Source organism: Penicillium odoratum (genome assembly GCF_028828045.1).
Source record: "Penicillium odoratum strain IBT 22623 chromosome Unknown utg000005l_segment0_segment0, whole genome shotgun sequence".
NCBI lineage: Eukaryota > Fungi > Ascomycota > Eurotiomycetes > Eurotiales > Aspergillaceae > Penicillium > Penicillium odoratum.
Window position 1 is genome coordinate 5,166,624 of NW_026643147.1, and position 25,454 is coordinate 5,192,077.

The 25,454-nt window shown below is 48.8% G+C and overlaps 11 protein-coding genes across 11 annotated transcripts; 6 read left to right on the forward strand and 5 right to left on the reverse strand.

The window, feature by feature from the left end:
- Positions 1 to 283: 283 nt before the first annotated feature.
- N7520_007483 (RNA lariat debranching enzyme) lies at positions 284 to 2,342 on the forward strand (the record flags this gene model as incomplete). The annotated part of the gene is made up of 3 exons (XM_057141417.1): positions 284 to 319; positions 397 to 498; positions 549 to 2,342. 3 exons carry the CDS (start codon positions 284 to 286, stop codon positions 2,340 to 2,342), a joined length of 1,932 nt encoding a protein of 643 aa, XP_056995423.1.
- A 333-nt stretch (positions 2,343 to 2,675) lies between these two features.
- Positions 2,676 to 6,179, reverse strand: N7520_007484 (RTP1/Tango6 family protein; the record flags this gene model as incomplete). Its single annotated transcript, XM_057141418.1, has 3 exons — positions 2,676 to 5,418; positions 5,471 to 6,050; positions 6,107 to 6,179. The coding sequence occupies 3 exons, from the start codon at positions 6,177 to 6,179 to the stop codon at positions 2,676 to 2,678; spliced, it is 3,396 nt and encodes a 1,131-aa protein (XP_056995424.1).
- Positions 6,180 to 6,886: 707 nt separating this feature from the next.
- Positions 6,887 to 8,488, forward strand: zpr1 (zinc finger-containing protein ZPR1; the record flags this gene model as incomplete). The annotated part of the gene is made up of 3 exons (XM_057141419.1): positions 6,887 to 7,009; positions 7,101 to 7,204; positions 7,267 to 8,488. 3 exons carry the CDS (start codon positions 6,887 to 6,889, stop codon positions 8,486 to 8,488), a joined length of 1,449 nt encoding a protein of 482 aa, XP_056995425.1.
- A 792-nt stretch (positions 8,489 to 9,280) lies between these two features.
- Positions 9,281 to 9,982, reverse strand: cyp5 (uncharacterized protein; the record flags this gene model as incomplete). The annotated part of the gene is made up of 2 exons (XM_057141420.1): positions 9,281 to 9,898; positions 9,971 to 9,982. 2 exons carry the CDS (start codon positions 9,980 to 9,982, stop codon positions 9,281 to 9,283), a joined length of 630 nt encoding a protein of 209 aa, XP_056995426.1.
- A 312-nt stretch (positions 9,983 to 10,294) lies between these two features.
- Positions 10,295 to 11,744, forward strand: N7520_007487 (uncharacterized protein; the record flags this gene model as incomplete). The annotated part of the gene is made up of 2 exons (XM_057141421.1): positions 10,295 to 10,476; positions 10,553 to 11,744. The coding sequence occupies 2 exons, from the start codon at positions 10,295 to 10,297 to the stop codon at positions 11,742 to 11,744; spliced, it is 1,374 nt and encodes a 457-aa protein (XP_056995427.1).
- A 293-nt stretch (positions 11,745 to 12,037) lies between these two features.
- Positions 12,038 to 13,446, reverse strand: N7520_007488 (queuosine 5'-phosphate N-glycosylase/hydrolase; the record flags this gene model as incomplete). The annotated part of the gene is made up of 4 exons (XM_057141422.1): positions 12,038 to 12,426; positions 12,478 to 12,709; positions 12,761 to 12,915; positions 12,981 to 13,446. 4 exons carry the CDS (start codon positions 13,444 to 13,446, stop codon positions 12,038 to 12,040), a joined length of 1,242 nt encoding a protein of 413 aa, XP_056995428.1.
- A 785-nt stretch (positions 13,447 to 14,231) lies between these two features.
- Positions 14,232 to 16,918, forward strand: N7520_007489 (E1 ubiquitin-activating protein ubaB; the record flags this gene model as incomplete). The annotated part of the gene is made up of 10 exons (XM_057141423.1): positions 14,232 to 14,549; positions 14,638 to 14,808; positions 14,928 to 15,164; positions 15,217 to 15,341; positions 15,395 to 15,459; positions 15,516 to 15,795; positions 15,843 to 16,021; positions 16,073 to 16,185; positions 16,250 to 16,596; positions 16,654 to 16,918. 10 exons carry the CDS (start codon positions 14,232 to 14,234, stop codon positions 16,916 to 16,918), a joined length of 2,100 nt encoding a protein of 699 aa, XP_056995429.1.
- Positions 16,919 to 17,247: 329 nt separating this feature from the next.
- Positions 17,248 to 18,254, reverse strand: N7520_007490 (SDR family NAD(P)-dependent oxidoreductase; the record flags this gene model as incomplete). The annotated part of the gene is made up of 3 exons (XM_057141424.1): positions 17,248 to 17,405; positions 17,461 to 17,851; positions 17,910 to 18,254. The coding sequence occupies 3 exons, from the start codon at positions 18,252 to 18,254 to the stop codon at positions 17,248 to 17,250; spliced, it is 894 nt and encodes a 297-aa protein (XP_056995430.1).
- A 239-nt stretch (positions 18,255 to 18,493) lies between these two features.
- On the forward strand, positions 18,494 to 18,933 carry N7520_007491 (elongin C; the record flags this gene model as incomplete). The annotated part of the gene is made up of 3 exons (XM_057141425.1): positions 18,494 to 18,614; positions 18,673 to 18,721; positions 18,795 to 18,933. 3 exons carry the CDS (start codon positions 18,494 to 18,496, stop codon positions 18,931 to 18,933), a joined length of 309 nt encoding a protein of 102 aa, XP_056995431.1.
- Positions 18,934 to 19,945: 1,012 nt separating this feature from the next.
- N7520_007492 (putative ubiquitin-protein ligase (Asi3)) lies at positions 19,946 to 22,879 on the forward strand (the record flags this gene model as incomplete). The annotated part of the gene is made up of 2 exons (XM_057141426.1): positions 19,946 to 20,377; positions 20,429 to 22,879. 2 exons carry the CDS (start codon positions 19,946 to 19,948, stop codon positions 22,877 to 22,879), a joined length of 2,883 nt encoding a protein of 960 aa, XP_056995432.1.
- Positions 22,880 to 23,338: 459 nt separating this feature from the next.
- Positions 23,339 to 25,407, reverse strand: N7520_007493 (NAD-dependent malic enzyme; the record flags this gene model as incomplete). Its single annotated transcript, XM_057141427.1, has 7 exons — positions 23,339 to 24,035; positions 24,088 to 24,354; positions 24,411 to 24,544; positions 24,601 to 24,729; positions 24,785 to 24,988; positions 25,064 to 25,285; positions 25,339 to 25,407. 7 exons carry the CDS (start codon positions 25,405 to 25,407, stop codon positions 23,339 to 23,341), a joined length of 1,722 nt encoding a protein of 573 aa, XP_056995433.1.
- Positions 25,408 to 25,454: the final 47 nt, after the last annotated feature.

Sequence of the window (25,454 nt, forward strand, 5' to 3'; positions counted from 1 at the left end):
TCTCATTCACTTCATATAATTCACTTCTTCTATGTTTTCTATCATGGAAATCCAATAAATCCTGTTCCCTTCAACTCATATTCTCTCCATTTTCTTTTTCATTCAACATCTTTATCCTCATCCCTTTACATGTTTTCTTCCCTGCACTCGGGTTTTTATCTCAACTGAACTCAACCCATCTTCTCTCTGGTGCTACACCATTACTTCATCAGCCTCCTATTCACACTGTTCCTTGACTGATTCTGCTGAGCCTCTTCAACCTTCTCTTGAGAAGACTTTCTCCATGTCTTCTTCCCTCCGCATTGCGGCTGTTGGCTGCGTAAGTCGCCTCCACTATCTGACCAGCCTCACATGGGCCAGCAGTCATCATACTCAGAGACTAACTTGATGATATAGGGCCATGGTGCGCTTAATGAGATTTACCAAAATGTGTCTATTGAGATGGCTAGACATTCATGGGATAACGTAGACTGTGTTATCATCGGCGGTGACTTTCAGGTACGATTCTATCTCGTTTTTCACATGAAATCATACTGATGAAAATCCAGTCGCTGCGGAACTCCAATGATGCCACATGCATTTCAGTTCCATCAAAATACAAGTCAATGGGTGACTTCCATGAGTATTACTCGGGCGCCCGTACCGCCCCTTTCTTGACCATTTTCTGTGGCGGTAACCACGAGGCCGGCAACTACTTATTCGAGCTGTACTACGGCGGCTGGGTCGCGCCTAACATCTACTATCTCGGGGCTTCTAACGTGCTTCGGCTTGGCCCTCTCCGTATCTCTGGTATGTCAGGAATCTGGAAAGGCTACGACTATAATAAGCCCCACCATGAGCGGCTGCCTTACAACGCTGAGGATGTTCAAAGTATCTACCACATCCGCGAGGTCGATGTTCGCAAACTACTCCAAGTACGTACCCAGGTCGATATCGGCTTGTCCCACGACTGGCCTCGTGCTATTGAGAAATCTGGCAACTCCGCGGCCCTATTCAACAAGAAGAAGCACCTTCGCGATGACTCCATCCACGGTCGCCTCGGCAGCCAGGCTGCCCGCCAGGTCTTAGATCGACTTCGCCCGGCCTACTGGTTCTCTGCTCATCTTCACACACGATTCGCTCTTACCATGGGTCACAATGGTACTACGCTTCAAAAGGCCGATCCTTCATGTGATGAGCCGAAAGAATGGTGCTACACTGCTGCACCCACCACTCCAGTCAAGGCCAAGGTCAACCTTGGTGAACGAACCAGCCCATCGCAAGTGATCAGCAACTCTCCTGGTAATGAGCAGTCTCGCCTGTCGGCGTGGCAGAGCTCCGGGGAAACTATCGCGGCCAAGGAACGCGCGGACGCTGAGAAGAGACGTGCTGAATTTAACGACCCCTCACGGCCCCGTGCCGCTCCCGCCAATTTCCAGGTGACCTGGAATGAAATAAAGGGTGAGGATCGCAAGGTAGTTGCTACCCATCAATCTGTGGCATCTCAGGTCCAGAATGACGATGAAATCGACCTGGATTGCAGCAGTCCCTCAGCGTCCGGCTCGCCTCCTTCCAAGCGGGCCACCCCTGCGGAAATGGATGGCCTGAGCGAAAAACAGGCCATCATGGACCATTCAATCCCGGAAGAAATCCGCAGCAAGTTGCCGGCCAGCCTGGCCCAGGCGGCCCCGGTCGATTTAGTCCCAGAGGCGATCCGCAGCAAGCTTCCCGCCAGCCTCACCCAGCCAGCTCGAGATTCAACCCCGAAGATGGGCCACCCAGAGGCCATCCAAAACCGAATCACCAAGTTCCTGGCTCTTGACAAGCCGCGTGGACATGACTCATATCTCGAGCTGGTCGAGTTGAATGCTGTCTCGGACCAGGCGAACACCGATTTCCAGCGCCCCTTCCGCCTCCAGTATGACAAAGAATGGCTGGCGATTACGCGTGTCTTTGCCCAGGATCTCGAAGTCGGTGAGCCTGATGCAAGGGTTCCCTTCAATAAGGGTGAGGCTGGGTATCTCCAAGCCATTCAGGAAGCAGAGGCGTGGGTGGAGGAGAATGTGGTGCAGCGGGGAAAGTTAGATATCCCATACAACTTTGTCCGCGTTGCTCCGGTGTTCGACCAATCTGTCCCAGTCACCACGACCGATGCCCCACCCGAGTTCCCTAATCCGCAGACGGCAGCATTTTGCGAACTCGTTGGTATCGAGAACAAGTTCGCCCTTTCGAACGAGGAGTGTGCAGCCCGCGTAGCCCGCGGAGCCCGGCCCACTCGTTCGAATTTTAACCCCGCCCACCGCCGTGGAGCTCGGGGTGGAGGGCGTCGTGGTGGTCGCGGTGGTGGTCCGCGCGGTCGCTGAACGGGGAATGGGTGGTTGTCGGTGTTGATATCCTTGGTTGGTTCCAGGTCTGCGGATAGCAGCCGGGCCTTCGGGGGACATCACACAACATATCGAATCGAGAAGGGGGGGAGCTGTAAAGCCTTGGAGCATGAATCATGATTAAGAACAAAGCTTTGTGTGGCAGATAACGCACCAAATATTTTTGTCTCAAAGCTTTCCCTGTGTGGTAGTCACATTATATGACTCTGTACCCTTACTATGTAACACCAGTATGACTTGGATATCATAAGGAGAAGAAGAGAAAGTAAATGAAAAGAAAGATTCATTGCTATCATCTTAATCCTATGGAGTCTATTCAATCTCCTCAATCTTCGGCCTCGAAGACCCACGTCCAGCCATCGGATTAACATCCAAGCCAGCAATACGATCATCTAATTCCATCTTAACTTCTGACACACCTCCAGAGCCAATACCCCACATCAAAGACTTCTCCAACCATGCCTCTAAACTCTCAATCAGTGCCCGTAGATGTCCCCGCACAATTCCATCCTCCTCCCGACTCTCAACGAATCCAAGCGTGCGCAGCATCGATGGAATATTACCGACAGTAGACGAACCCCGACTCTGCATCTCTGCATGCGCATAATCATCATCTATAAACGAGAATCCGAACCCAATGTCCCTACCCTTCCCATCTTCACGTGCGGTATCAAGTGCTTTCAAGATATCAAGAATAAGAACCGCGCTCGCACGTCGCAGAATCGCGCTTTCAGCCGCCGGTTCCAGTGTCAATGTAGCCAGCGCGAGATCGACGGCTGATGTCACAATCACGGATCCTAGCCCGAGTATATTCGTCTGGATTGCTGATGCGAGGATCGAGATCGCTGATGCGCGGATGCGGAGATCTTCTGGTTCCGTGTCGCTGGGTGCACCAGCTGCCCATGCAGCGACTATATTGGCGGCGTGGACTGATTGTTCTGGAGACTCATCGTCGGAGTCTGGGTCCAGTTCTTTGATACTCGTAGGTCCGGTTGAAGCCTTCCATCCTTCAGGTAGGGTAGGTTCTTTTTCTTTCCTCTCCTCTCGTTCTTTTTCTCGGCGCTCCTTTTCTTCCTTCTGTTTGCGGGTTTTTTGGGCCTGAGGTTTGTTGCCTCGGCGTCCTGCGACGCTGAGCATGCCCTCGCCCAGAACTTTAGCCGTTTCGCCTGTCAAAGCTGCGCCCAGGTCCTGGACTGTTCGGAGGAGGGATTCGCCGATTTTGAGGCGCTGGTCTAGAGTTCGTTGTTCATTTTTGTCCGTGTAACTATCGACCAGCGTTTTCATTACGGTTCGTGGGTGTCTGGATGCGAGTGTACCGATGAGCATGATGGCATTGAGGTAGATAAACTCTTCGCTGGCGGTTGATTCGGAACTGTCGGTTATAATTGAGAGGAGAAGGGTCAGTGTTGATGGGATGTCGAGAACGGGGGAGGATTTGATGATTAGTTTTGAAAGTAGGGAGAATCCCTCTGCTTGCACCGGTGGCAATTCCGAGTTGAGATTTGAAAGTGCATGACGGTGTGTGTCGAGATCGGCGATATGTGGTTGCGGGACTTTGGTCTCACCAGATTCTGGGGAAGTGAGTTGAATCTCTAGTAGCATTGATGCAGTCGTTGCCGGTTTAGATAGGGCGCTAGGAAGAAGAGGAATCAATGCGTCCAGACGCTCTTTGATTAATTCCATGAGGGACTTGATATCCTGGGTCATGGAGAACTCTGCCGATGCCAGGACGGTGGACAACAAGCTGAATGCAGTGGATAGGGACTCGGATGTGTCTTTTTCAGATCCTTCGTCATTCGTACTTCCTGGGGACACAATGTTGGCGAGTGACGATAGAGAGGGGCTTCCAAACTTCTCCCCTCTCTGTTTGGCTGCATTGGAACCTAGTGTGTGAAGTTCTCCCTCGATGACTTGCTTGATAAGTTCTAACACACGAAGAGGCCGACGAGACAATGTGTCCTTGAAGGTATCCAACAGCTTTTCCGCGATCTTGGCGCTGACAAGCTTCTGGAAGATGTTTTCCGATTCTCCGATCTTCTGCACTCCCTCTGTATTAGAGTGTACGAGCCATGTCTGGCTCGCGTAAAGAAATACATCACCGGTCAACTCTTCGCTCCTTGGATCCGAGCCTAGCAAGCTAGCGAAAAGTTCTGTCCGATTTTGGAGCGAGTCAATCAATCTGATTAGATTCGACTGCTCGTTGGCCTGGTCATTTCGCTTAACTAGGTTGACTCCCCCTTGAGTGGTGGAGCTGTATGTCCAAGTCGACCCACCGTCCCACAGCAGGTTATCAACAAGCTTCTTGAGTGGTGGCAACCCCACTGATATACTGAAGTAGGTCTGCAATAAGGCCATAACATTATCACGCAAAGATTTAATTTCATGTTCTTGGGAATAGCAGACCAAGCCCCACAGTGGCAGAAGAATCGGATTCACAATTCTCCTTACCAACCCTGGATTTGGGTGTTGCAGGACAAGTTTGCTTAGTCTGTCGAGTGCCCTGTCAACCAATATATGATTCACGATGATGTTCGATGATCTGCTATTCGAGGATTCCAATGAGTCTGATTGTATCCATTGCCTTGATGCATCATTTAATTCAGCGGTAAGTGTGCGGAAAAGGGGGTCAACAAAAATCGAGTGACCAATTGTTCCAGGAGCACCATAGGCCCGCTTTCCCAGGATTCCATTTCCAATTGTATAAGATGCGGTCTTCTGAAGATCTTGGTCTTCGCCATCAAGAAGGGTCAAAAGTTGCCGGGCAATGGCTGTGAAGTATACCTTAGGGTCCACGCCTTGCGGAACGGACGAAAGAAGCTTTGAGATTTGCATCATGGCTTGAATAGTGAAATGAGGACCGTTTGACGGCTCGCTCTGAGCCTCTTGTCCAAGCGAGGGAGCTAATTGCGAAGCAATGAAAATGATTGTTTGCATAACTCCGCCCTGACGAAGCGGAATCTGCGATATTTGACTTGACACTGTCGATTTGAACCAACTAGTGGTATCTGTCTGGAGAAATGCGGACAACGTGGGTAGCAAGACAGCGCTGGGGGTTCTATAATGCTGTCAGTATATGCATCCGAAGCGCACAAAGCGGCATTGCATACTCGTTTATCAGTCTGGCAAACTGTTCTTGAAAGTTTGATCGGTCTTCAGAATTACTGCAATTCGGATTAAAAGCAAGATCGGCTGTCCCACTGATGATGTCGCTTAGGATGCGACCTCGGATGATGGGCTGGATGCTTGATGTAGTATTCATAAGAATAGAGAGAAGAACGTTCATAACGCGACGAAGAAGAGGCTCATCATGAGGTGTACTGCTCGTGGGAGCCTGTGCCTGTTTGGCAATGACGCCAGCTGGCAACACAGAAATCACTCGCTGTTGTAGAGGAATTCCAACGCCAGATGAGAGTGACGGGTAGACTCCTTCAAGCGAGATCAGGTCCAACAACGCATGCAGCATTCGGCGACGCTTTGCATCTTCAAGAGCGACATCCTCACCATCCGTGGCTAGATGGTGAGAGAGCTCTTCATCGGGTGTGATGAAGGCATTGTGAATGCCACTCAGGATTTGTAAAGCTTGGCCGACAACAACAGTCCTCATATAATCCTCGCCACTGGATGACAGGTCCGCATTTTGGCTCAGTCTTTCCAATAGAGATTTCCCTGGGGATTTTTCAATCTCCGCTTTAGTAGTGTTAGCTTTTCATTCAATAATGAGATGAATGCTGGAATTGGCATGCCTCGATTGAGCACTGGACTTAAAAAGTCACTGGCCTTGTTGAACGCATCTCGGACTTCCATGGGCTCCCCCATTATGAAAAATTGTAGAATTAGCTAAGCAGATATAGCATCTTTTGTCTTGGAAGTCGATATCAGAAAGAGCTCAAGTGTGCTATGGGTGAGACCAGAAGCTCTGGTCTTGGCGTGAAGCAGCTGAGTCAGCACTTCGGATCTTACTAATGTAAGCTTAATCGTTCGAGTTCTTCGGATTGATTTAGTTGCTTGTCCAGGTAATTTATAGGGTCGAATTGAACAAAAATTCTTTTCTTTGCCTTTCAGAGTCACTGACAGTGTAAATTTATACTACAAAGTGTTTGATGATAATCTGAAGTAAATTAAGTTGACAGTGGAACATACTAGTTGAGTGGTCACGCATTTCGAATCAAGCTGGCTCAATTCATTTATCATTTTCTCTTGATGCGTGCCGGCCTCTTTAAGAACCATAGTTTTGAGTAGACAATTCATAATCTCATTTAGTACTCAGACTCACCAGTAGGTGTGATCAAATCTCCAACTTGATATAAATCTGTATATCTGGAATAAATGTATAATATTAGTCAGCTACATGTTGCCCCTCGCTGCATAAAACTAATCAGTGCCCCGCCATGGCAGAAAGTTAAGGAAGGTTCCGCAGCGGGACAGCGGAGAGATTTTTTTTTGGTTTTAATTATTGTTTCCCTTCTCTTCCACATATTATTTGCTGAACTTCCTTTCTTTAAGTTCATATTCCCCCATTCATAATGTTGAACGACGAGATCACTGCGCCCGAGTCGCAATTTGAGAACCTCGGTGAGGTGGTCGACCGCGATGACGACACTGGTGTTATGCAGGTGGAGAGTTTGTGTATGAACTGCCATGACCAGGTATGTTGCTCTTTTTTTTAAAAAAGCCCTGGATCGCATACACTACCGCTTTCGGAGTCATCAAGTTAATACTAATACCTTTGGCTTGCAGGGCATCACGAGACTTTTGCTATTGCGCGTGCCTTACTTCCGAGATATCATCCTTGAGTCATTTGAGTGTGAGCACTGTCACTTCAAGGACAACTCTGTCAAGTCGTATGTTTTTTGAGTCCGATGGAACCCGTGGATATCATTGATGCTAACATTCAGTCTTAAAGTGCCGGTCAGATCCAGGAACAGGGTTGCAAGTACACCCTCATCGTCGAGAATGAGGATGATCTCCAGCGTCAAGTCATTCGCAGTGACCTCTCGATCTTCAAGCTCGAATCGCTCGGTATCGAGATGCCAAAAGGTGAAAGTCAGTTGACCAACATCGAAGGTGTGGTCCAGCGCATTTACGAATCCCTGAGTGGTGAACAAGAGCTTCGCAAAGAGCAGGCACCGGAGCTCTACGCTGCCCTCGAGCCTATCATCGAGAAGCTGAAGGATATCATGGACCGCAAGGGCTTCCCCTTCACTGTTTCTTTGGATGACCTTACTGGTAACTCCTGGATTGCGCCCAACACTACCGATCGTGGCAACAAGTACCGTCGCCAGGAATACCCTCGAACCCACGAGCAAAATGAGGACCTCGGCATCTCCCAGGACCCGAACGCCTCGGAGGCTGAAGCTAAGGATGTGAATGATATGGGCAACCCTGAAGATCTGGATATCGTTGATGGCCAGGTATACGAACTGCCCACTGAATGCCCTGGATGCAACAGCTCAGGCGCAGTCACCCGCATTAAGCGCGTGAACATCCCACACTTCAAGGAGGTCTACATCTTTGGAACTAGCTGTGAAGATTGTGGCTACAAGAGTTCCGATGTGCGTACCGGTGGTGAAGTCCCCGAAAAGGGCAAGCGGATTACTTTGCGAGTTGAGAACATTGTCGACCTGTCCCGTGACATTCTGAAATCCAACACATGTGCTCTGTCCAGCGAGGATCTTGAAATTGAAGTGCAGCCTGGCACACTTGGTGGACGTTTCACTAGCGTCGAGGGCTTGTTGACCGAGATCAAGGACCAGCTCTACGGTCACATCTTCGATGCCGGTGGCTCCACCGGTGGCGACAGCATGCAGAACACAGAAAAGGGGAAGTGGGAGAGGTTCTTCGCCAACCTCGACGCAGCCATTGCCGGAGAGAAGAAGTTCAGTATTACTCTTGAGGACCCCATGGCCAGCAGTTATGTCCAAGATCTGTGCTCCCCTGCTGTGGACCCGCAAATTGACATCGAAGAATACGTGCGGACTGCCGAAGAAGAAGAGGAGCTTGGTTTCCACGACATGAAGACCGAAGGCTACGAGGAGGACGCCAAGAAAGACGAGGACAAGGACGAGGATAAGGAGAAGGCGACCGCTGCCATGGATAACCTGATCGAGGCTTCCATGGGCAATTGATTCTCATAGTAGATGCTCGGCTATGATCTTTATGTCTATTTTCATGATATGAGACGCTTTCTCTTGTTTTTGGTTTATACTTAATGGCGTCTGTGATATGTACATTTTTCATTCTTAGATATCCGGTGGTGATGGGGTTGTTGAGAACAGAAAAGTTTTTGTACCTATTCATCGTTCGATCCGTTTGTCCTTGATTTCTAAACATAATCGTTCTGTCCTACTCCTTGATTATTCAGATTATTCAGAACATCTTTCAAGGTTGAATTATTTGACACAAGGGCTCAGAGGGTTAATAGGCTAGATGTCAATTTAATTCTGAGCTTCAATCTTAATTATTTGGGGTTTATTTTCTCGTCCTATGTACACGCAAGATTCTGGCCGAGGGAATCTTCAGAAGTCGAACCGCTGTCCCCGTTCTTGATTCGCAATGCAAATGCAGTCAGGATATCCTAGTGCCAGACTGGAAGTGACTTTCATGGTAAACATGTGAATGCAACCAGTTTAAAGACTCGAGAATTTGCTTGTTGAGCCGTTGGCTTCAGCATTGGATTAGGCAGACTTAGTGTGCTGCCATATGATGCCGGTAGGACCATGGATGTGGAGAATCAGTGGCCGATGGACATGGCACGGAGCTTGCAGTAGATCTCGGCAGACTGTATCATCCCCTTGAAGAGTGATACAAGTAGCAGGTACAAGTAACACTTGCAAACTGCACCTGCACTGATCGATGCCATCGGTATCAAACCAGGCGATCTCGTCAAACTTATATCAACTATGCACATATGGCAGCATTCACTTGGCAAAGGGATTGGCATGAATTGTGACACGCTGGATCTTAAGGGCCTCAAAGTCGTCACCTTCCTTCGGCTGAGAAACCTTGCCCTTCTTATCGACCTTCACATTGGCCTTCTCCAACTTTGAAAGAACATCACCGCCCTCATCTTGTGGACTCAGGTTCAAGACTTTCCCAAATACTGTACTGTTGCCGTCAAGGTGCGGCGCAGGTGCAAAAACAATGAAGAATTGACTTCCGTTTATGGTCGCACCAGTGGCATTCTGTGATCCGGGTGCTGTTCTGTCCTTGACGGGGCGGGCTGCCATAGAGAGGATACCACGGGCATTGTGTCGGATTGCTGGAATATTGATTTCTTGATTCAGCGCAGAGGGATGGTAGATTGATGTGCCGCCTTTAGGGACCTCAAAGGGTAGCGCCGGTTTTGTGGAGGCTGAGGGTCGGGCAACTGGTCCAAGGGAGATGTCACCGCCTTGGATCATGAAGCCTGGAATGAGGCGGTGAAACGGGGTATCATTGTAAGCGCCGCAGGCACAAAGGGCGAGAAAGTTCTCTGCAGTTTCGGGGACTGCTTCACAGAATAGCTCGACCTTGAGGTCGCCCTGGGTGGTATGAAGCTGGATAAGCAAGTATCAGCACTGTCTCCAGATATGATTAATAAGGAAGATTGCCATAACTAAAATGCTTACCGTGACCGACATTATGTGGAATTCGGGTCTTATTGAGTATGCGCAGTGACAAGAAGAAAGCAGAGTCAAGGTGGTTCGGGCGATGAGCCCAGCCACGATATAGCGCTTAGTCATGTATATGGGGATGCGGCCAAGGCTCGATCTCCGATAATCGTTTACAGTCTCAACCTCCAGTCCTTAAATGAAATAACATTGATTTCATTCCCTTACAAGATTTGAAATTCAAGCGAGAATCGGATCTCCTATTCCATTTGAGTCCCCCCGTTGGAATTCGCCGCTGCTTCGTCAAGCGCGACCATCCTGGTCTGAAGCAAATCGCCAACCATGAACCGCCCAGTGGAGCAAGCCCTGGGGAACTTGGTCCCAACCCACGCGAATGATCTGCCACAAGAGCTGCTGAGCTTGGCTTCAAGTCTTGTTGCTCAATCCCGAAGCTTCTCGAGCAGTCTGAAGCCTGAGGAAGAAATCGCCCGACCTTATGCCTGCGCAGAGATCGCCTGCAGGAGGTGTGTGCTTATGGGCTTTGCTGCTCTCACAAGCAAAACAAATCGATTCCAATTGACTGAAATTTTCCAATCACAGGCTTACTCGAGCGTTGAAACTTCCTCCGTTGCTCGGTCACCCACCGTGCCCTCCGCGCGTTTACAAGAAGCTCTATTCATATCTAGATCGGTCTCTTTCGTCTAGCTCCGTCGGTATCAAGCGAACAGCAAGCGGGTCTGTCGCTGGCACACCATCCCGCTCCCATTCCATTCATGCGACGCCTAGTAAAGCCACAGTCGGTGGACGAACGCCTTCAAAGGTCGCTCCTACCCCCCGAGGCCTACAAAACACACCCTCCAAATCCACACCCTTGAAGAGAAGCGTCAGTGTTGCCAAGCTCGGTACACCATCCAAGTCTGTGCGGAAGCCCACAGGCCATCCTAATGGCATATCTGCCTCTACTGTTATCCCTGATGCGCCAGCATGGGCGATGACGGCCATCCGCACCGTATGCAAGACACTCTCGACCCCAGCGCCACGCACGACCACATGGTCTCGACCTCCAATCTCGAGAACACTTCCTCCTCATATTTTTGCAGGTGTATCATCTATTCTTTACCTGACATCCAGCATGTCCAGTAACGAGGAGGGGATCGATGAAGAGACCCTAGATTTCCTGGAGCCCATTGTGTCAATCACGAACGCAAACAATGATGAAGATTTCAAGGAACTTGTATACGCCATGGTCGTTGCCGTATACTTCCTCGTTTTGGCTCGTCGACGAAACCCGGCTGCATCAGAAGATGGCGAAGTAGCGAACGAAGGCCAGAAAATGGACAAGAAAACGTTTACCGAGATGCGCCAGACAGCACTGACCAGTCTTGGCCTTCCTAATGACAGGCGTCATCGCGATGATGTCGACCATTGGATCGGATTAATCATGGAGCAAGGCTGGGCTAATCAACAGGAGTGGTTTGAGAACATTCCACTCGCGGGAGAATTGGACGGTGAGGATGAGGAAGGAAATTCATTTCGCAATCTCGACGAGGAGGATGCGGCCTTCCGAGGTGTGAACCTACCTAAGCGCAACGGTGAAACTAGCGGGGCCAAGGAAGGCTCTCGGTCCAACGATGCTACTCGCGGTGGCCTCCTGCCCGGACTAGGTACTATGATGCAGGATCGGGTTGACTGGCTGAGTGAGGACCGCCGCGAAGATTTCATGGATTGGAAAGCTGAGATGCTTGGCCGCATTGAGGGCGGACTGGGTAGGGCGGAGCTTGCGGCTATCTGAAGGTTCCCCTTTCCTGGGATCTCAGGATGGAACAAGTAGCGCTATAAGTAGAATCGATACCCTTCATGATTGAATGAATAAAAATTGAAAATTTCTATACTTTTTTTCATTATCAATAGACCATCTATGAATATTCACCAAGTTTGCCTGTAGGACCGACGAATCTATCTGCTGCGCTTTTAACAAAGACCAGGGCTACCAGAGCCATAGTCAATAGACCAATTGGTAGGCACGAATGCCAATTCAAAAATGCTGACTGAATGACACCATTGACGCCATGGGAAGAATCTGCCTTAGTACCAAATGCTCCGTGTCCGGTGGTGAGGAATGCTCTCACTATGCTCCGCCTCCAAATCCTTCATTGTGTCGTATAGGAAAAAGTCAATGAGAATCGCATTGATACCGTAGGTTTTGTGCGGCTTCTCGTCGATTTCAATGGCCTCATCGGAATCCTCGCTCTCGGGCTCACCAGTCTTGTCGGACTTGCCAGCGGTCTTGACCTCCGGGTGCCGCTTTTCAATCTCACGCTTAATCAGCTCAACACACCAGATACTGGCACCACGAAGCTCGATTTCCCAGTTGGAGCCTGGCTTCAACAGCTTCTGGTTGCGGATATGGCTTTCCAATGGGGGCGAGAAGCGCAAACACCCAAGCTGGTGCAGCATCTGCGGAATGCGGTAGTCTTTGGGATGTTATAAGCAATTGAATAACACGGTAAGGGAGAAATTCGTACCTGCAAACATGGTAATCTTATCAATGTCGTGAAACTCTCCAAAGTCCTCGCCATCGAAGCAGGCCCATAGGTCCGCGACCAGAATCTGGGCTCGCTTGTATAGTCGCACTCGTTTGCCGTGGAAGACTGTCTCATCACGGAAACAGTCAAAGCTCTCCGTAAGCAGATTGACGAGGCCAGCAGCAGAATAGTTGGCGCTGTCGATGCAATTTACAAAGCTGCCTCCATATTCCTGAGAGCCATGTTAGAATCTGCGAACCGTTCAGAGGGAGAGAGAAAGTACGTTGCACAAAACATCACCAGCCTCCCGTAAACACTGTACTCGTTCTTGGAATAGAGGAATCTCCTCGTCCGTAGCAGACCGGAAGACATGTCGAAGAACTTCCTCTGTGCATTCCGACTCGTTCACCCAAAAATCGGGGGTAGTGATAGGAATACCTGTGGATTTGATCGTCAGTCTTGATCCTCGTAAGAAGCATCAACCCGATACTCATGCACCGTACCTTCATCAAGCGCTCTTTGAAGAGCAGCCACTAGACTCCAATAACCAGTCCACTTCTTTCCTCGGTACTCGATTGCAAAGCGTTTCTCCTCTTTATGCTCGGACCAGAAACTGAAATTCAGGAGATCCATCGTGAACACAAAGTCCACTGTACTTTCATCCTTGGTTTGCGGGTGCAATTCATGCTCTGACCAGGTCTGTGTGGAGTATGCCTTCTTCTGCATCATACGCCATATTGTCTCGGCCGCATCTTTGGTGTGTGTCAAGCTGAGAGCCACATCAATGGCATTGTCAAATACATACTGAGCATTCTCCAGTACTTTAGTCTCCGGCGGAGCAGCCTTGTTTGGCTTACCGCTTAGCCCAAGATGCTGGCGAAGCAGCTCCACCAGCTCAGGGTCCGCTTCGTCTTCGGACCCTGAATCAATGGGCTGGTTTCTGGGCCGAATTGGTTCGAGAGAAGGCATTTCCGTTGATTTGGGAAATTTTTATATGTGGAGTGTGAAAATGAGCTATCCAGACGTTGTTGTCAGGAAAACCCCTATATCTCTTGCGACAGGGACAAGATGCACAATAGAAAGGGTCAATCCAGGGCCAATTTACCCAACCACACAAAGAAAATCGGCCAAAAACTCCGATCGGGGATCTTAAGAATGAAAAAATATGGATCTGGATGACTCTGGATATGCAAAAAAGAGCGATGGGAAGGTTCTTTCTTTTGCCACGGAGAGAATCCATCGATTTTTGGATAGAAACACCTCTTATGTAAGCAGGGGCAGGCAAGAGGCTGAGACAGAATGAGAATCTTCTACTTCCAAGGTTGATGCTTGTACAGATTCTTCCTGATGTCTCTTGAGAAGAATTTGATTGATAAATGTCATATGTATTGTTTGGTAATTTTTATTTACCAGGCCTGGACTACACTGAACTCGTATGAAGTCATTAACATGTACTCCGTATAACCATGGGATTATGCAATCTCCCCAGTACAGTCCAGGCTCATGTTTGCTTTCAATTCAGACTACGAGGGGAAAATCAAACTTTCTAATTAGCAATCATCAGAGCTTCCATCCGATTGACTGGAAATCCCAACAGGTAACTAGAACAAGCGGGGATGCAAGGTCCTGTGAGTAGCCGTAAAAAGACTGTATGGAATGCAGAGGCAATTGTATGTGGAGGCAAACAATTACCTACGAGAATTAATGTAAAGACAAGATAATTATCTATAGAATTTGATACCCAAATAGTGAAAATGAAGTCCTCAGATAAGGATAACAAGTCAGTAGTAGCGGAGGTTGCGGAGGTGGCGGGTGAAGCTTTGCCATCATTGACAGTCAAGACCTCGTCTCGGCCTCTGTTTCCGTATCTCACGCGCCCTACCTTCTCTCCTTCTCACCCACCCACCCCTCCTCACCTTCCTTTGTTCTTGCGCGATCGATATGGTCTATTTGATCCCCGACCACCTTTGATTCCATACAGAGAGAACCTCGTACTTCCCACTGCGCCCGTCATGCCAGGAAGCTCGATCAAGCGCTCGCTCGGCGTTGAGCTCACACGCACCATTCAAGAGGTAAGGATCCTTGCGATGACAAGGGAAATCTCTAAAGGGATGAACCCATTTAACGCGATCAGAAACTGATGTCATTTTCTTTTACTAGTCTCGCGTGTTGCTGGTTGGTGCCGGCGGCATTGGATGCGAACTTCTCAAAAATCTCGTATTGACAGGCTTCGGTGAAATCCATATTATCGACCTTGACACAATTGATTTAAGCAACCTCAACCGCCAATTCCTTTTCCGACATGAACACATCAAGAAACCCAAGGCCCTGGTGCGTCGGTCCATTGTCCTCCGATTCCCTTCCCCTACAATCCTCCCATTGCGCACAGCATGCGCTATGTGCGCATTTGCATAATATATGGTTCTGACAGGAGTGGATGGCTTATTTAGGTTGCGAAGGAGGTGGCGCAAAGGTTTCAGCCAAAGGCAAAGCTAGAGGCCTACCATGCCAATGTCATGGACAAGCGGTTCAACATTGAATGGTTCAAATCATTTAACCTGGTCTTTAATGCGCTTGACAATCTTGCCGCGCGGCGCCATGTAAATCACATGTGCCTTGCTGCAACCGTCCCATTGATTGAGAGTGGCACCACAGGCTTTAATGGCCAGGTGCAGGTTATTGAGAAGGTGTGTCATAACAGAAGCAGAAAGTGAGAAAAGGTGTGACTGACTCAAGCAGGGGACAACTGAGTGCTATGATTGCAATCCCAAAGAGACTCCCAAAGCGCATCCTATTTGCACAATTCGGAGTTCACCCACCCAGCCAATCCACTGTATTGTATGGGGGAAAAGCTACCTATTGCCGTAAGCTCGCATGGATAATTTTGGGAGTTCGACGATTCCTAACCGGTGGATAGTGAGCTATTTGGTGAAAGCGAAGACAGCGCAGATACCCTTGACAATTCAACAACTGCTGACAATGGTTAGTCCAGACGGAGCCGTGCCACAATTTCATAGGTGATGCTGATATTTAAACAGCCGAAGAAATCGCAAAATTGAAGCAGCAAGCGCAGCAGCTCCAAGAAATTCGTGATTCCATGGGCTCGGAAGAGTTTCCACAGAAGATTTTTGACAAGGTATTCAGGATAGACATTGAAGAGCTGCGTGCAATGGACGGAATGTGGAAAGAGCGCAAAGCTCCAGAGGTCCTTGAATGGGATGACCTTCAGGAGAAGTCCAAGTCTGTAGAACCTACAGTCGCCGAAATCGACCAGAGGGAGTGGACGACACCGGAAGCCTTTTTCGTGTTTAAAGACAGGTTGGTTATTCCCCTATATTATTTTTTCTTTGACTAAGTTGCGGCAGTTTGGACCGATTGAGCAAACGCCTTAAAGAGCTCCAGAAAAAAGCAACGCCCGAAGATCCTACTCCAATTATAGAGTTTGACAAAGATGACAATGATACGTTGGATTTCGTGACCGCAACGGCCATTTTGCGTGCCGCGGTATTTGGTATTGAACCCAAATCCAAATTTGATACTAAGCGTAAGTCCCAACCGCGTGTCCAATATAGTAAGCTTCTAACATGCGTCGCAGAAATGGCCGGCAATATCATTCCTGCCATTGCCACCACAAATGCCATGACCGCTGGACTGTGCGTACTCCAGGCGTTCAAAGTACTCCAGGGCGAGCTGGCAAATTCAAAGATGGTATGATCTGCAATCTCTCTCTCTCTGACACCTGCACTTTGTGGCTGACACACTTTTCTTTCAGGTTTTTCTCGAGAGATCTGGAGCCCGAGCTATTAACTCTGACTCACTGAACCCCCCGAGACCCGATTGCGGTGTTTGTTCAGCAGTGCACGCACAGGTCATCGTCGATCCTAAACAAGCTACTCTCAACGACATTATTGAGCAAATACTTCGATCAGAGTTGGGTTACGGGGAGGAGCTCTGTATTCTCAAAGACTCAAATCTCATATACGATCCCGATCTTGAAGAGAACCTTCCCAAGAAACTCTCAGAGCTTGGAATCACAAGTGACTCTTGGATTACTGTCGTTGATGAAGATGATCAAGACCAAGATCCTCGGGTTAACCTTGAACTATTCATGATTGAAAGGTGAGCTATAAATTGTCCGCAAATACTTGATGTTCCCAAGCTAATCAAATAACTAAGAACTGAGCCGGCTGTGGAAGAAACCAAGCTCGCTGTGCTGAAACAGGCCGTGGAGATTCCCCGTAAACCAAAGCCAAAAACAAATCCCGTTTCCGAAGACACCGTAGTGGCAAATGGTGCCACTGGCAAGCGAAAGCGAGAAGGTGAAGATGATGATATGACGAATGGGCACATCGCCAAAAAGGTTGCGGGTGAGTCAACGTCCAATGGGGAAAACAACGAGCCCATCATTATTGAAGACGAAGGTGCCATCTTGATCGACTAGTAGACACACCCAACTTCCTCTTTACAGACAGGCTTTGAGTTTTTTTTTTTTTTTTCCGAGACAAGAAAATAGAAGTTTGATTGGCCTTGGTTTGATTTGTTATTGTTTTGGATTTTGGATTTGACTACCCATATTGCTATTACCTGTGTACTATATCTCACCAGATCATTTTATGCTCCAGTGATTGAGAAACATTTTACGATTTAAGAAATTCAACATGTATATCCATATGTAGTGCAGGCTCGATCCCTACAATTTCCAGGTTAATAGGAAGCAGTAGACTATAAGCATAATAACCGTACCTGAGCTTCCCCCGGGGGGAAGGCCGATCAGACTGCACTTAACCCGCCATCAAGATTAAGCACACAGTTGTTGGCATATTCGTTTTGCGCAAGGAAGACAGCGGCATCGGCCACTTCACTCGGTTTTCCAAATCGATGAAGAGGTATAGTATCGTTAAGCCTGCCCACTTCACCAGGAGTAAAGTCTGGATAGGTAAGTAAGTAATAGATACCAAAGATCAATAATAGATTTAGACGTACCTGCAATCATAGGAGTCTCAATATATCCAGGCAGAATGGCGTTAGACCGAATGACAACATCCTTCAACGAGGCCGATGCCTCAACCGCCACCGATCGGGTCAGTCCCAAAAGACCAGCTTTTGACGCAGCATATGGCACAGCTCCTGTTCCTGCCTTCAGGGCCAATAGTGAGGAGATGTTGATAATACATCTCGAAAGCCTTTTGCCTCCGTCCGCGGCATTACGGTTGCGCACGCGACTGCGGATTGCGGCGCGCATCAATGCTCGGGAGGTTAGTATAGCGCCCTCGAGATTTGTGCGGAGAATTTTGGAAATATCCTCCAGCTCGCATCGGGGAAGAATATTTGTAACGGAGATTCCTGCTGCATTGACAAGGACATCCACATTTGTCTGCAACGTAGGTTAGCTTTTATCTGAACAAGATGATGAATATACAATCGATGCTCACCATTTCCTTTTCGAGTTCACGCATCCATGTACCGGCTTCTGCAACATCCCCGACAAGTAGTCGCACTTTGTCTGAGGACCGGAGATTCGCGGCTGCTGCTTCAAGACGCTCTTGGGACCTGCCAACGAGGATAATTGATGATGCGCCCTCGTGGAGAAATCTTTGTGCAATCGCAAATCCAATGCCTGAAGTTCCACCTGTGATCATGCATGTTCGACCCAAGAGCCGGTTGGTAGGCTGAAAGGTATCTGAGGTATCATTGGTTCTGGGCTGCGTAGAGGACAGAAACCGGAAGTTGCCCTTTGCGCTGCCTGTACTTAGGAGTGAAGGTCTGGAAATATTCATTTGTTGCGTGTAAGATACCAGTCGGGCTGGAGCTCTGAGAAGATTCGCAGATATGATGTTATTCATCTTGACTTGTTTAAAGCTTTTATACACTGCTCGTGTCTTATGAATTGAGGATATACGCGCTCGTTATCGGGTTATCGTTATCGTATATCCTTATCGAGAGCACGGGCCAAGACAAAGGTATCTTCAAGTTCGTTCTCATTTCCGTCCATCTACGCAACACGCACATCCCGACCATGGCATCCTCTTCTACATCCGAGTATGTGACCTTGGTATCATGCGATGGCTTTGAATTTATTCTGCCTCGCAGCTCCGCTTGTATCTCGGGTACAATCCGGCGCATGCTGGACCCTTCAAGTATGTCAATGCCCATCCAAGGATCCTGAACGCCAATTGACCATGCTTCCGTTTAAAGGCAACTTCTCAGAGGCTATTACCGGCCGCTGTGTGCTTGAAAATCTGAGGTTCGTGCGCGACTCCGTACCATAACTTACCCTACAAGACTTGTGCCGTGATAATAACCGTCATCTATCGCAGTGGTGTCGTCCTGGAGAAAGTCTGCGAATACTTCCTTTACAATGAGAAGCACAAGGATCAAGCCAATGTGGCTGATATGGAAATTCCAGCTGAGCTCTGCCTAGAGCTCTTGATGGCGGCCGATTACTTGGACACCTGAAATTCCGGCGTCTTTAAGTGAACGACGTATTCCTCGCTGGTTAACAGGGCGATTAAACTGACAAATTTGCTTCGCGGTGTTCACGCAGTGAAAGCGAACGGAGGTGGGAACCCTTACGGGTGCACCATCGACCGATCCTGATGTCTTCGGATGGATTTGAGTAAGAGCGTAGCTGTTGGGACCCGAAAGATTTTCACATTTGCAATGATTCATGGCGCAACGAGAAGAGCGAAATACCCCGGGGGTATACTTACAAGGAGTTATGGGCCATCTGGAATACACCAGGCCCGGCGTTTTTTCTACGGCATGTACAATTACTGATCAAATACACACACGGTTAATTTGCTAAAAAAAACCGAGCATACTACATTCCGACAATCACTTAGCCATCCAAGCATCAAAACATTCGAGCCTGCTACGCTCCGTGGCCGAATGGTCTAAAATGGATGGCAGATCGACTGCTCCTGCTTTTTAGGCTGATGGTCCTTCTACTATGGATCTAGGCTTTGAAATTTGTGGCTTTGGGATCTGCGGGATACATTATTGTATGTTTATGGATGTGGCTCGATGGATATAGATCACGATGGCCGGATAGAACCTGCACAAAGCTTGATATGTATTGTTGAAAGAAATGACTTATTCAAGCCCCTCATGTCTCATGCTCTGTATTCTCACCTCTCATTGTCATGCAATGCTTGACAAACCACCAAAACTGATACTGAACGGAACTCATGGCTTATCCCTCTGCTGACTCATCCGGAGGAGGTGCCCGGTTTTAAGGAAGCAGAGGGCCCCAACACTTTCTTCCCCTCTTGATCGGTTGACAGTCAGCAGGAGCTATGCTCGCTATGGGTTCGAGTGTGACCTGTGATTTTTCCTGTCGCTCTGATTACATCTCATATACAACCTGTTGATACAAAGCGTCGCGTGGGGGTTTCCCCATAGCGTTCCGATTTCCCCGGATATTGTTGATAGTGATCACTGATAGGGAACCCCTTGACAACAGCCCACCATGTCTGGTGTTTTAGGCCCAGCATCGATGCCGAGCACTTCGCCTGCATCTATGGCCCAGGCGATTAACTCAACCATTTCCCGTACTTCTGGACATACTCTCCTTCCCTCGCCACGCGAACTTCTCTCCCTTCCTCTCCGCGCTTTAAACCATGCGGAAACATTCGCATTCAGCACCATTCCACGACACATCGCCCGACTGGCTGGGATAGAGGATATTACTTTGAATTTGTGGCCAACTGCTGCGCCAGTAGCGGGACAAAATATCGCAGGCCAGGCAATGAATACTGCTGCGGAGATCGCGGCCGGCGCTCCCGAGGTTGTGGAACAGGTGGAAAACTGGTATCTGGCAGAGCTCACGTCGACGATGCGGAAGGTCGGTGGCTTCTTTGGATATCTGACAAGCATATGGTCTTTTGCATGCTTGGTGGAGGTAAGCACATTGTCTACACTACTACATAGCGCCCACTGATAATCGCGACAGGCCTTGATCCTAAATCGAATTACAATCTATGCATCCACGCGACGGCATCTACAACTTGGATGGCAGCGACGCCTTGCCCTGCGCATTATTCCAATTCTTCTTTTCCTCTCACAGATCTTGACTTTGACACGCGGAATTCGATGTCAAACATCCCCTGACTTTTCGACAATGCGATATGGGAGGCCAGGGAAACCATTGGTATTTGATTACGCTACCGGTGGAGGCCCTCTACATTGGTTTGCATCCAGTCTGTTACCATGGGAATCCGACGAGCAAGCCTGCAGCGCTGTGCAGATGGCGCAAACGGCCAACACTTCCGGCATCCCCTATGGATCCTTCGCGCTCTTATGGCCGGTCTTCATTATCCTATGCGTGAGCCATTTTGTTGAAACACTTTCCTGCGCGTTACAAGGACGTCCTGTCATGACGGAGACAGGTATGTCGATCTTTGAGCACTCTCTTGCCTTTGCCGAAGCCGAATCCATGATCAGCAAGTCGATTGGACTTGGCATGTTTGGTCTCACGAAACACACTCCGCTCACCCAGGGTGGGGATGCGGATAGTGCGACTTCGCCTCTTCAACTTCTAACAAGATCGCAAGTCCTGGATCGCATGAATGTGACGCCCGAACTGCTACTTATCGTCTTAATTTCGTGCTGTAACAGTTTGACTTCACATGTCCTGGATGTCTTTGGCAAGCAAAGCCGATACCGACTTGCGAATACCGCTTTCTGGGGGGCTTGTTTCATGGCTACCATGTGCTGGGGGTTGGAAGCGGGCCCTCCAGTCAGCCTCGACACAGGTGTGCTTAAATTTCCCACTGTCTGTATCGTTGGGTTTATCCCTCATCTGCTTGTTTTGTTCGGAGTCCTCATATGTGTAGCAATCTACGGATTAGCCCTGACAATTACTGCATTTTCATTGTCTCCTGAAGGCAACCACCACCTCTCCCTCCGGGAGAAATTCGCGATCGCAAACGATAATATGCAGGGTGGCAGTCAGATTCGGAACATCCGTGTGAACCGACATGAAGATTTCTACACCACCTTGCTACGCGTTGGTTATGTGGCTTTAACGGCTGCCAGTGAAGCTGTGTTCTTGAACGAGGGCAAGGCAGTGATCGCGAGACAAATGACCTGGCTCGAACAAGACCGGCTTGCTGAGATTGAAGCCTCTCGGCAACGCAATTCTTCTCATGGAAGCTGGCCAAGTCACGGCGCGGGAACGTCGCCTTTTGATCCCGCCAGGTTTGCTAGCTTTGAGTTGCCAGATGATGTTTCAACCTGGGAAAGTGGATATGGCGTGGAGAAGAAGATCGAGAAGCCCAAAAATGGCTCAAGAGCCACCCAATCCCAGGCCGAACTAGGAGGTGTTGGTGCTGTGCGGTCTTCTGTTCGACTATGGCATGGCATATCTTTGTTCCGCGCGATCTTCTTATTAATCGCGCGTTGGATCGCCTACGGCTTTAATCGAGTACTTGATAGACTCGGTATTCGCGCTCGGCCACAATGGTTGAAGAAATTCGATGGATCACGGAAGAAGCGAAAAGTTAGCAAATCCTCTTCGTCGGAATTGTTAGACTTTTGGATTCTTACCGATGAAGGGGTGCTTGAACTTCCTGAGAACCACGACTTCGATGTCGAGCTGGAAATGAGGAAGCAGGAGACTTCCGGCAGACAACGCTGGGAACTCCCTGACGAGAGCAGACTGGAGGAGAAGATGTATGGGTGGTGGAAGGCCGGTGGGTCCTGGGGCAACCAAGATCATACTCCTGATTACAGACCCCCTGTGTACGAGGATGATATCACAAGTGTTGTTTCATTTTCCACAAACGCCTCGGAGTCCGAATGGGAGGACTACCCTTCAGATGGTCGCCGGACCCCCACTCAATCCAATCCAAACCCCGACTTCTCTCGCGAGAGTTCGCCCTTCCATGATACACACCTGGACATGGGAACATTCGCTCGTCTTCTTGATCCCCGTGATCTTGAAAGCAGAGAAGAAGCCCGCATTCTTGCTGCCCATCTCACCCCTAGACAGGGAGATCGCATTATGACTCGTAGCCAGTATCAAAAGCAGGTCGAACGCGACAGATCACGTGTTCTTCTTTCCTCTCGTGTACATTATGCCGGCTCCAAGTCGGCCGCCGAAAAGCGCAAACCTAGCCCCGAAGAAGAAACCGAAATGCTCGAACGGCTGATCATCTCTCGGCGCTCTGAAACCGCCCCGACATCAGATGTCCACAGTTGGGAAGAGGGCGCAATGGGTTTGGGCCCGAACGGACCACCCTGTGTAGTCTGCCAGACGAGCCCTCGGTCCATCATTACCTGGCCCTGTCGATGCCTTTGCATATGCGAGGACTGCCGTGTCAGCCTGGCCATGAACAACTTCGGTAGCTGCGTTACTTGTCGTCAAGAAGTTGGGGGTTTCATGCGGTTATGGGTTCCGTGAAAGACTGCGTTTCGGATTGCATCCTGTTTATTGTTTATGCCATATTTTGAGTTCGATATTCAACCCTTCTAATTCAGATATCTAAAATGCAATATGCTGTAGAAGTAGCATTAAGCCACAACCACTCGTTTCTGTAGTTGAGATGAAGACAAGTAGCGAGAGAAGACGACTACCTTCACTCATGAACCGAGTTGCTTCATTCTTTAATGGGATTTGAATGGGCCAAGGCGTGGTGCATGGTTCCGCACAAAACGATGCTAAGCATGCCTCTCTGTTAAGCAGCTGTCTCCTAAGGTTTCACAGAAACCACTGATTCTATGCCAAAATGAATGGTCCAAAATAGGTTTATAAATCATTATTATCATTATTTACACTCATCGGGGTCATTTTCATCTGCTAGGTAACTTGAAGAGTAGTAAAGATAAAGGTAGCGCAATCTCTTCGCAGAGACGGTCAAATCTAGGACTTTACCAAAGGTCGATACACAGCTTCCCACATCTGTGCCCGTATCCATTCCCTTAGCTCACTATCATCAGAAGGAATCTCTTTCTGTTGTGCAAGACCCTCGCTCAAAGAGCATTTTATCACAGCTGCAGCAATATCAACGCTAATTTCTCGTACATCTTCCACATCAGGCAAGAGAGGCTTATTCGGGTCCTCCAATGCCGGAGAGCGGGTTTTGAGTGCCTCGACAGCCGCGACCAGCATCTTTTTGGAAACAAGACGGCTGCGCGAGAGAACTGCACCAAGCCCGATGCCAGGGAAACAAGTTGAATTATTGCATTCTGCAATATCATATTTCACGCCATTAAATTCCACGGGTGGAAACGGACTGCCTGTTGCAACGAGCGCTCTGCCGTCTGTCCATTCGAAGAGATCCTTTGGCTGGGCTTCGTGCAGGCGAGTCGGATTGCTCAATGGGAAGACTATCGGTCGATGGATGTGCTTTGCCATCTCTCGGATGATTTCTTCTGTGAATGCTTTCGGCTTCGTGGATGTGCCGATCAACACATGAGGTTTGACGTTCTGGATGACTGATAGTAAGTCATTTTGTTGTCCTTGTGGCCACTCTGTATCCTCCCTTGCGAATGGTGTCTGAGCCGGAGTCAATTTCTCGGCCATGGACTTCAGGAGAAGCCCGGGTTTATCAATACACCTTGAGAAGTTCATGTCAGTTCCAGAATCCTCTTGCGAGATACTGGACATACCATATCTGCTTTGAAGCCTCCGTCTTTGGTTTATTGGTCTCTGTTGCAATGGTATCCGCGATTTGATCCGCTATTCCTGTGCCAGCTGTCCCAGAGCCAAATACCACTACCCGGACATCTTCCATCGAGACTTGGCTCACGTGTAAAGCGGCCATCATCGCGGCCAGGGTCACACACCCGGTACCTTGGATATCGTCATTAAAGCAAGGGATATCTGACTGATACTTCTCCAGGATTCTTTTTGCATTGGAAAGTCCAAAGTCCTCGCTAGTTGTTGTTAGTGTGGCTTAATCGAGCATAATCATTTGATGTGATCCACTCACAAGTGAATATAGGCGTTTGGAAAGCGCTTACGAGCACTTTGAACAAAGCGATCCACGAACTCGTCGTACTCCTTGCCTTGATATCGGCTTTGACGCAGTCCCAAGTACAAATCGTCTTTCAGCAACCCTTCGTTCTAAAAGGCATATGTATTAACGCTGATATATAATTTCATCTGTTCGGTTTTCTTACGTTCGTTCCACAGTCGAGGATCACAGGCAACTGTCGCGCCGGATGAATACCAGCACAAAGAGTGGTGATCACAAGTTTGGCCACGGAGATAAGAATTCCACCGACACCTTGGTCGCCGATTCCAAGAATCTGCAGTCCTTAGTTCTGGGTACTCTCTAGCAAATATTTGCATGTACAAACGTACCTCTTCCCCATCGGTGACGACAATATAATCGATATCTTCCTCATTTCCAAATTGTGCCAGGTTGCTGTCAATAGAATCTTGATCGCGAATGTTCAAAAAGCATCCTTCAGGTTTCCGGAACAATCGCGAGTAGTTCTCAATGGCGTCACCTTCGGTGGGAGTGTAGATGATACTAAACATTTCCTTGAGATGGGTCTGCAGCAGCTAATTGCAGATTTTATTATCAACAAACAACGCACATGTGCACAGGACTGGTAAATTTGGATGCAGGGCGCATACCTTGTAGAACAAGACTTCATTCTGTGCCTTCATGCTAGCCATGAATGTGTTCTTGGCTAGATCATCACTTCGGCTGCTGTATTGCTGGTAGGCGCGTTGAACCTGCTCTTCCAGAGTCTGAATATTAGGTGGCAATAAACCATTTAGTTTGAAGAGTTGCCGTTCATCGTTAGGGTATGCGGTTCCTTTGTTGAAACGCGAAGTCTGAAGTACTGCGGTGCCCTGGAGAACCGTTCAGCATCGCGTTCAGGCGTCTCACGGCAAAGCTTACTGACCTCATAGGGACATCTTAATGGTCGAGTAATCGAGCGAGGTAATGCGTTGAATCTGTTAATGGCGGACATGTTGGCATCGGCGAACGGGTTTCTAGGTGGTTGCGTGATGTGCAGAT